Source organism: Heliconius melpomene, chromosome 21 (assembly GCF_056956725.1).
Source record: "Heliconius melpomene rosina isolate 202511_hmr_F chromosome 21, ASM5695672v1, whole genome shotgun sequence".
NCBI lineage: Eukaryota > Metazoa > Arthropoda > Insecta > Lepidoptera > Nymphalidae > Heliconius > Heliconius melpomene.
In genome coordinates this window covers 4,822,280-4,833,159 of record NC_140409.1, presented here as the reverse complement: position 1 = coordinate 4,833,159, position 10,880 = coordinate 4,822,280, and the positions used below count along the sequence as shown (strand labels likewise).

Here is a 10,880-nt window from a genome sequence, read left to right as displayed (position 1 = left end):
AACGTATATCTGAACGTTTCGTTTATCAATGCTGCTCTAAGCTCTACTTGTACATTTAAAAAATATTATTTTTATATTTTGTATAATCTGTTAGAAGTAAACTAATGATTTGAAAAACTCTGTAATTTTATTTAATTTCCTAATATATTGCGTGATATCTGTTATATTCAATTATTTCTAAACGTAGATATTTTTTTTTATCGAAAAAGCAAGAATGTCACTGTCAAAAATCTAAATATTTTTTTTAGTTGATTGATTGATGATTGCCCATGGTGATAATTAAATGAATGATATTAAATCAAGAGCTTATATATTTTAAATAATATATATACTAATGGCCAGTAACGGAAAATCAATTAATTCTTATTTGATATATAAAACTGTTATAACAAGAGAATATATTCATCAGGCTTTAATTTTTTTTTCTTGGATTCATAATTATTATTTAGAAATTATGAATCTTCCTAAATATTCTGTTAATTTATAAGTGGATAAACCACGAATCACATATGCCAACACCAACAAAGGTTGATCTGAAGTAATACATTTATAATAAAATTTCTAAAGTGCTTTTTTATGGTTAAAACAACTATGAATTTTGTTGACAAATATAAATAGCGTTTTATTATAGATTGAGGTAAAGTTTATTATTTTACCAGCATTATCAGTGTGCTCATGAAGTTAAAACTGTTAGTAAGTTTTCTAATTGTCATATTTCTTTTGCCATTAGCTATAACTGATCATAAAAGAAAACATCATCGAAGAAAAAAGATTTACAAATCAACTACACCAAATCAATTTGCAAAAAAAATATGTTTAAAAATTGACCAAACATTAAAAGGTAAGATATTAATAATAACAACTTCTTTAAACATATAATATTTAATTGGGGCAGCAGAGATGCAGCAGGACACTGTCTGAGTTTAAATGCAATGGTTGTGGGTTCAATTCCCACTTGGATAAATGAATAATATTAATTTTCTTACATTGGTAATAACACAACACAATTTTGAGTGCTTTGTCTTGTGCAATGTCTCAAATATTAGGTGCATTGGTATGGATGGAAAAAGGGTATGTCTTAATACTAAGTTACTAACTTAACTAAGTTTTGTCTGTCCTGCTACATGCAAGATATGGGAATACTGATAAAAGTAATAATTTAATGATATTCTTTATAGCACAACACAAATCATGCTTTCTTCGTCCAGATACTGGACCTTGTCGAGCTGATATTATTCAATGGTATTATGATGTGAGACAGACTAAATGTTATCGTTTTTTCTGGGGGGGGTGCCAAGGTAATGGAAACAGATTTGAAAATCGTGATGACTGTGAAAACTACTGTCTCCTAAATGTAACAAATCCTAATAGTAGGTATTGTATAATAAACATAACATTAATCAATGTAACAATATTATAAAAGTAATATTATGTAACAACACTGATTTAAATAATTTTGATTTTCTATTACATTAATAAATTAGTACAAGACCTTAGTACAAGATATATATAACTTTCTTTATTTTTTGTATAATTATTCTTCTGTAATGTTATATACTATGCTGCATTTTATAGATAACAGTTATTTTATTATCTGTTAATTAATATGGATTTAATAACATAGAAATTGCAAACTATATTAATTTTATTAATGAAAAATATATCTTATGTCAAATGAAAGAATGTGTCTAAATAATATTATTTAAATAAATAGCTTATATATTAAGTTTTTAATTTTTAAAATAGTGAGCACATTAGTTACTACTTAAAATATCTAAATAAATTAATATTTTATACTTTCAGAAAAGGTGCCCTATTTCTGTTCTCTGGGATTTGATTATGGAACTTGCTTTGGATACTTTAACCGCTGGACCTGGGATAATTTTTCTAAGTGAGTTTAAATATTTTATAAAATGTTGGTTTGGTTCCCACTTGAATGAATTATTTTAATTTCTTTTTGTCCTTCAACACAACAACATCTTGAGTCTAGAAAATTGGGTGGTATATGGGGAATCATTTACTTTTGTTTATATATTTATACATATTTAATTACAAATGTCTGAAGCTACATACCTTAACTGTATTATGAAATTTGGTAAGGTGAATTTAGTGATAAGTACTAGCACTTCACCTTAAAAATATATTTTAATTTATATTAAAAGATGTAAAATGATTCTTATCATTAATAAAAATATTATAAATCATTGATGTTATTAACACAATATTTTAATATTTTCAGAACTTGCAGGCGACGACTGTATTCAGGATGTGGAGGAAATCAAAATAATTTCCAAAGCCGTACTGAATGTTTGTCCACCTGCTTAAACCCACCGAATAATACACTTGAAAGAAGTCATTTATTTACAACTTGTATTCCTATTGTATTAGATGATATTCATTAATAAAATGATTGACAGCTTTTTATATAACTGGTTCTTTATTCTACTTTTATTTAATAGTTAATAATTGATAAAGTAGATTGAGAGAATATTTTTTTCCTATTTTTCGGCAAATGTGTTTAACATGATGAAATAAGAGACCGACGTTTTTAAAATCTGTAAAAAAGACGTCAAATTAACTACAGAAACTGTTGTTGTTGTTTTTAATTTAATATAACAAATGTTTTCATATAATTAAAATATACTCTCAATACCTATATATTCTTTAATTCACTTAATTTGTCTTTCTTTAGCGATCTTTTTTTTTCTATAATTTTTGTAGGTCGTCGTGTAGTACAAGCGAGTGATTGTGAAAGCGCCAGTTGTAGGTTCGATCTACAAACATTTAATATTTTCATTTCCTGTCTCTGGTATATCTGTGCCACTCTGCCTCGAGAATTCGGCGGAAAGTGGAAAACAGAAATGTGTTGAAAGAAACAAAGTGTCTTTAAACTAGGGTCCCAGGTTTCCTCTGCATATCATGCTATGTGCAGAATAAAGTGTGAGGCTAAAAAAAGAATTTTTCCTTTTAATAAATCAGTTAAAATCTACAACCTACGAGTACTTATAAGTAAAAAAAAATAGTCTTACTGCGGCCATAGTTTGTACTCCGACGTTGACTATATTCATAGCTTTGACTGGTAATGGCCTCTGCGAGTTTATCAACATTATGAAAACTTTCTTCCTATCACCCACTTTCATACATTCCCAGGGTAAGCTGTATACAGCATTACTATATTGATCACTCTGAAAAAAAAAGGATGTTTTTGACCAAACAACCACACTTCAGACCGCTCAACACGCAATGCCTCCAGATTAGCAGAAAGTGGGGATCGGAGTGTAACACAAGTTTCCCTCTTCATACGTAGGTGTCATAAGAAAACGTTGATGAAAAATTGCTTTCTTTTATGAATTATGATTACTGAATTATAATTATTTTGTACGCTTAGGGCGATCGTGCCTCTCTATCGATTGTTTCTCGTTCTCGCTTGCACGTTCGGCTCCGGCGGAACGTGACAATGAGTTATGCTTTGAATGACAATTGGGTTTGTGGTCACATTAATAAGGTTCTAAATGATTATTATTTGATTAACAGACTTTAAAAAAAGGAGGTTCTTTTACTTACAACTGTCGCAAGAAGTTCAAATACAATTGATATTTGAATAATTTGTTGAAATACCACAAACGTTAATGGTCCATATAGCATAATAGCTTCTGCGTTCTGTAATTATTTATATGTAAGCATAAATAGAAATAAATAATATTCTAGTATTGTTTCGAATAAAACGTATAAGTAGTTCGCATTGTTCGGGACACTGTGGGACAGAATCTGAATATGCACACGAGAATTGTGCGTTCGAATCCCACTCTCAGGAGGATAATTATTTTAAATTGCCGTTTTAGTTTATCAGCAAGTTTATTTGACAAGCAATAGCTCTAAATTAGGTGAAAGTTGGAAATATTAACTTCTGCCTTTCTAGTTCCTACAATGTGTAGATCAAGGTATATGTATACATATTATAATAATACTGATTAAAGTAAGAAAAAGAAAAAAAAAAAAGTTTTTTATTAGAAATCAATAAAAAAATACATCAGTTCTTCTACGCCGGATATTGCACCCTCATAGTTTTTACGTGGATCCTTCCGTTATATTATTAAGGGCATCGTTGTGTCCACGTTCTTTACTGCTTGGCCACATACATTTTTCCCTTGCACACAGACAAATGGCTGTCTGTCTGATATTGTCTGTTAATATATAAATAATTACCTTTTGAAAGCACACTAACAGTAGCACACAACCGCTGACAAAATGGAATAGGTAATAAATAAGGAGAATCGGTCCAAAAGTACTTATCAATCGTGCTGAAAACCTAAAATATGTATATTGGCAGTAAGCTATTTAAATATACAGATTAAAATTACATAAATATTTACTAAACAAATGGTTTAAAAACTATTCTGAAGTGCACTTACTCGGCAATTTTATTATGTTGTTGAACAATATTGCCTATATCGCGAGCCACGAGCCTTCCTTCTTCATCGGAAAAAAATTCATCTTGTATATTTGCGTCTATTGTTACTTTATTAGAAGGTCTCCGAAAAGTTACCATGTCGTTTATAATAATACGCATATGCCCCCAAATGTGAAAGACCATCAATGATATTAATAAGTCGATATAACAGAAGCAAAATGAGCAAAGTACCGACATGTACCAGTCGAAAATAAACATAACGAGGTACCAGTAAATATTGTGCTTATAGTCAAATGGTAGTTGATAGTAGATGGAGAGTTCAAGCGAAGAGTTTCCGGTCTTATAATTGGTGAACGCATCGGAATATATGTTTTTCCACAATGGTGTAAAATTGAATAATAATAAACCAACTACTAACAATATGTCGATGTACACTGTGAAGAAATGTGAAATCTTGTGGACGAGCAGGTGTGTCTGTAATATAAAATGGTTAACTATTAGTTAAGTGCGTGTTTATTTGATTGAGATCATATTTAAAGACGCTAAATTCGTGATTAATACCTAATAATAATACTTAATTTTTGTTCATATATCAGCTTCACGCTTTATCCCGCACACAGCTGGGTAGGCAGAGGGAATCTAGTGTTAAGACACCCCGTTCCTCACTTTCGGCCGAATTTTCGTGGGATTGCGTGTTGAGTAGCGGAGCTTAACGTCATATATCAATTTGTATAATTTAAAAAATATTTTTCATGCACATACATACTTCTATTACAGGTAATTTTGTTTGTGAATTGCCTCACATGAAATTTATAAGTTACGCGCGTTCATTTGTCAACATTTGTAAACTATCTAAATAAATATTTTTGATATGATTTTTAATTGATATTACAAAAACAATAAAAAATTATCTTACCGACATTGCGTATTCTGAATGATCTTTATGGTTAAATAAATGTATACAGTTGACAAAATCGGCGATTAAATTTTTATATATTTTAAGAAATACAAGCATTACTCGAAACTGTAAAATAAACAAATATATTATTAATTTTACAAGGTATAATGTTTCTAACTAAAATATAAAACATGCAACTTATAAAATCATAATCAGCTTCACGCCGTATCCCGCACACAGCAGGGTAGGCAGAGGGAACCTAGTGTTAAGACACTCCGTTCCCCACTTTCTGCCGAATTCTGGAGGTTTTGCGTGTTGAGTGGCAGAACTCAACGCCGCGTTTGGCCTCGACACCAGAGCGAAGAAATGGAAATATAAACGTAAATAAATATTTAAGTTCCTCGAGTGGGGATAGAACCCACAACCGTCACGTTACAGTCACACCCTTGTGCCGCTGCGCCTCGACGGCCTCATTTGTGTATTGAGTTGTAATTTTAACATTAAGTATTAAATGAATTATTAGTGAAGAATGGAAGTGACTAAATGAAAACGGAATATATTAATATTAGGTTCCCTGGTTCCCTCTGCCACACATAGCATGTGCAGGATACACGTGAAGCAAAAAAAAAATTCAATAGTAGGTACATTAATACTTACAGTGGCCATTGTAGACATGGAAACAGTCACGTAAGTATGTGCTAATTCCATAAAATCAATAACAAAAAGATTATTTTTCAAATAAAGGAAACCTGGAGGTAAGCTGAGCGCGAAAACTAAAAATACATAGATTCTTCCGTAGAGACAATATTTTGATTCTTCTTCCCCAATAGCCTTCGACGGCCACGCATGGAGAATTTGCAGGCGTCTTTTAAGTATTCTCATATATTTTATATCCTGAGTTTTTTCTATACCCCTAAAAATAATTACAAAAACTATAGTAATATATAAAGCAGGCATACAGGCTCGCACGCGAAACCTCTTATCGTAAAGGCGGTTGATTACAACCCTAATGCAAAACTCAAAGGTCAGACGTCAGAAGGTTAGACGAAGTCAAGTCAGTAGCTTCTCTTGAAGCCTGGATGACTCCAAAACAATAGCTAATGCTCCTATGTAGATAGAAAAAACACTACAGATACACGCAACACACTATTGTCGGCGGAATCTTATTTTTCGGCTCTACCAGGCGTTGGTGTTACCAGATCCACTGCTTAGAGACCTTTAGACCGACGCGGATGGTGTGCTTAAAATAGAGAGAGCCAGCCTGATGGACGACCGCAAGCCGAAGTTCGTGTCGCTCTTGCCTATTATTTATTATTTATATATTATTTATTTATTATAGTTCGTAATTATTATTTATTTATTTAGTGTTCCACTACGATTCTGCATAAGGTGTGAAAGTCTTTGAAATATAACTTAAGTTTTGCCCAGAGATAGCTGCACAACAAAAAAAATTTGAAATCCGTCCAGTAGTTCAGAAGACGTGCGTGTACAAACAAACAACCACCTACGTAGAAGGAAGAAGAAGAAAAACTTACTGTAGATCACTTCCGTCGTTAATTAGCAGGACCATTTTTTAAATTCAATTTACTTTATTCTTTCAGTAAATATCGACCAACGAAAACACTTTCTTAAAAAATACAACATTTATAGAGAAGTAAACGTTAGTTTTATACTGTATCAAAAATCAATTGAGTAAGTCCGGGGATGGATGACCAAAGCCTAACTTACCTTGAATAATGATTTTTTTTATTGTTTTAAAAAAATATTTTATTGAGAGTTATACTTTCCAACTTTCGGAAAAAATGGCAAAAAACTCGCATACCATTATAACAACATATACAAGATTAATCTTATATTAGAAAAGGAGAAACCGGTAAACTTATCGCATGATTCAGGTAGTCAGATTAACCTAGCATTTAGTATGAGTTGATCTATGATATAGGTAGTTTGAAATACATAGTTTTAAAACTAATTAAAAAATATACAATCAATAATAATTAAACGTATGTTTATATGTACGTAACATATAGAGTGGGATTTAAGATAATTTTCCAACCAATGTTTAAATGGTAAAGCTAAAATAAGTTTGTGGCAATCTTGCCCAAATTTTGTATGTTGTTGCCTTTTATTTCGTACCATTCATAACACATATAATTACAAGAAAAATTAACTTGCACGTTTATTATAATATATGCGTCGATGAAAAGCTCACAGAGATTGAAAAGAAGGAGATAAGGGATTCTCACCCCTTGTTGTTCGACATCGACGCCCTTATTTTCGTAACTTGAGATTTTGATATTTATTCGTAGGTAGCTATCCCCGATCTCCCCTACCATATACATATATAATGTTCAAATATTTGTTCTTACATTATTCCTCTATAGATTTTATTTAAATATAAGGTAATATTAAAAAATATTATATTACTACATTACTACATACATTTTCCCGAAAAAAAGGGCAGAGTTCTTAACGTTAAGACCAATTTTCGAGACATTTCGCATAGCGGAATGCAACCTCGCATTTTATCTGCCTGAGCGAAACGCTATCCATAGGTGTTCTAATATATATTATACATTGGTTAAAAAAATTAAAAAGTTAGAAAGTATATCTTTACAGAAAAACCAAGGTGCTTTAAACACTAAAACCTATAATATAATAATTATCAACAGCATAATAAAGCAATTGCGAAGAAAATTACTATTTATAAACTCAATTGACAGGTTAAATACGTTATACGTAATATAAAAAGGAATGATTGTAGAGACCTGAATAATTAGTATAATATCGAGTACCATAGAGCAATAATTATGCGTGCGCTCGGTAATGAGTTGGAGAATGGAGAATAGATAATTTTAATACATAAGTATATACATATTAATAATGATAGGTCTTCGTTCACATATTGTTCATGCGGTGTCTTACTTCAAGCCAAATATTTGATGAATCATATTAAACCAGTTATTTTTTTTTAAATATTAACAATTCTTTCACCAAAGACAAATCTACTACAGATGTGGGTGCTGCACTTCCTAAACACATAAGAGAAAGCTTTTGAATGTGTTGACCATGAAACTCTGCTATTAAGCTATATCAGTATGGCATACAGGATGCTGCCCTTCATCTTATATCCTTGTACCTAAATCAGAAGGTTAATTAATATAAATAACGTTTATGCTGGATCTCTTTTAAGTGTGGGTGTTCCACAGGGATCTATTTTTGTCTCTTATTATTTGAGTAGTATTTGTTTGTAAATTCAGCTGTGCTGCGTTCAATTTCAAAAAAATAAACTAATGTAACGTTGGTTCTGCCCGACTAGTTTATTTTAGCTATTTTCATAGCATTCTTAAGTACCTAAATCCCTTAATTAATAAAATATATAAATTTTGAGTCGGCGTGCATTATTTGGTATTTAAATTATGTTCGCTTCAAGCTTATATAATACGCTTAGATAATAAGAATATTCCCGTTAGCGGCGTATGCGCTGATATCCTTAGCTTCATCAAGTGAACTAGAGGAGTTTGGGAGAGTTGTGTAATGTGTATTATTATATTCTCTTCACTTATAAAAAGTAGATACGAAATATAGCCATTCAAATAAAACGAGTAGTACGATAATATAATGGCTTTAAAAAAATAACTGATATAAAAAAATATGTTTATATTAAAAATTCAATTTTACTTTTCCAATCTTTTTCGTTTTACAATCACTTGCAGCGAAGTAATAAACATCTTGGTATTTTTTATTATTTGTTTTAAACTTTACTTAAGTGTTAGTGGAACTACGCTATGAAGATAAACAAAAGTGGATTATGTTTTATTGGTTTTATTTTAATTCTCATCTGTCTTTCGGAAGCTGTAAGTATCATCATTTAATGTGGTACTTATAACAATATTTTAATAGATATTTATTTTTAAATGTACGTAAGAAGATTTATTTTATTTGGTATGTACCATTTGAATAAATTATAGTATTATTAATTAATATTTAAAAATATATATTTTTTTAATTCTTTGTCTTTACATTTAAAAAAAAATGAGAACTAAGGTGATGTGTTAGCGAGTTTTAATATCTATAATTATACTATATTTTGGAACATATTTATATAAATATTTTTTTATAAATAATTTTTAATTTACAGTGCAGTCATTGCAAAGTACCTGAAGTACAAGAAGACATCAAAGGGAAATTACTCAAAATTCCCTTACCTAAAAGAAAGTTTATGATCAGGTTATTTAATACTACTTCCCCTTATTGATATATCTTATACATTGGAAACCTCAATTTTGTTGAGTAAATTATGTAATACGAAATATTAATATTTTAATTGTACTTATACCTATAACATGGGGGAAGAAGTATCTTAACACTAGTTTCCCTCCGCCTACCCCGCTGTGTGCGGGATACTGCGTGAAGCTGATTTGATTTTATTATTATTTTTTTACCTATAACATTTAGAAAAGTATATAGCTGAAATAATATAGTCATGTCTTTTATATTGGAGTTAGAAATGAACAGTGATTCTGTCCGTCCATCCGTAAACCGTATGCTTCCAAACTGCTAGATCAAATGAGTTCAAATATGAGACTAATCTTTCAGAAATGTGACATATTAAACTAAAGAGCTTGTACTAGAAATATTGGATATACTTTTGTTGTATTTTTACATACGCTCATTTACTAAACATAAAAATTGAAAAGTGACCATTTCATTCTTCCTATCTATCTTTCCTTTCATCTTTAAAACGACTACCAAGAGATTTTAACATTTTTTTAATCAGACTATATTTTTAATATAAATACAGAAAATACTTCCTAGTAAGAAAGTGTGTAAATGAGTAAGTAAATAACCAAAAGCTTTAATTCAACAACAAACAGCTATACACATATAATTAAATTGACATTGACACTATGACTAAATGATTATTGCTAGACTGTTGTCAAGATGATGCTGAAACAGAATAGAAGAGAACAGCAAAGAAATCACGTCGCATTTATACTTATATATAGAAGAATATTTTTTTGTAATAAAAATCGTGTCTTTCAATTTCTTACAAAATTGTATTTAACAAATTTTAAGTGTACCTACACCACCACAGTTTTAGAAATAAGCCCACCATTTGTAACTAACGTTTTTATTTTGTATTACTTTTATGGTTTTTCTTTAAAATACTACTTTTGCAATAAAGAATATAATATTTTTTTTATTCTAGTCTAAATTTAGTAGACAAGTGTATCCGTTTAACACGCTATATACTCGTACATCGACTTAGCCAATTTTTACTTACAAGTTTTAATTATATTACAGCAAAAATAATGAAAAGTTAGCTTATCTATTCCTCATATCTTAAGTATATTTGATTAATCAACTTATCTTTATGACATGTGCAACTGTTTTAATGTTGTAAGGTCACGTAACATAAATTTATGAAAGATTACTTGTTACTTAGAAATTTCAAGTCTAGTCCTCTAATTTATTTATTCTGAAAAAAAAAAAAACCAGCTTTTCGCTGTATCTCGCACACAGCAGGGCAGCATCAAAGGGAACCTAGTGTTAAGACACTCCGTTCCC

The 10,880-nt window shown here is 30.2% G+C and overlaps 2 protein-coding genes across 3 annotated transcripts; one reads left to right on the top strand and one right to left on the bottom strand.

Annotated features, from left to right (window-relative positions):
* Nucleotides 1–259: 259 nt before the first annotated feature.
* Nucleotides 260–2,429, top strand: LOC146526955 (kunitz-type serine protease inhibitor A-like). Its single transcript, XM_085206150.1, has 5 exons — nt 260–272; nt 731–841; nt 1,179–1,370; nt 1,804–1,891; nt 2,240–2,429. Exons 1-5 carry the CDS (start codon nt 260–262, stop codon nt 2,400–2,402), a joined length of 567 nt encoding a protein of 188 aa, XP_085062276.1. The 3' UTR covers nt 2,403–2,429.
* LOC146526954 (uncharacterized) lies at nt 2,417–7,005 on the bottom strand. 2 transcript variants are annotated; one of them, XM_085205594.1, is made up of 8 exons: nt 6,845–7,005; nt 5,967–6,222; nt 5,328–5,435; nt 4,413–4,885; nt 4,207–4,309; nt 3,565–3,660; nt 3,030–3,185; nt 2,417–2,555 (listed from the first exon to the last, which is right to left on the bottom strand). In XM_085205594.1, exons 1-8 carry the CDS (start codon nt 6,877–6,879, stop codon nt 2,499–2,501), a joined length of 1,284 nt encoding a protein of 427 aa, XP_085061720.1. In that variant the 5' UTR covers nt 6,880–7,005; the 3' UTR covers nt 2,417–2,498. The 2 variants fall into 2 exon arrangements, with proteins under 2 accessions (XP_085061720.1, XP_085061719.1); XM_085205593.1 differs by lacking the exon at nt 6,845–7,005 and having other exon boundaries at nt 5,967–6,428.
* Between the last annotated feature and the right edge of the window lie 3,875 nt (nt 7,006–10,880).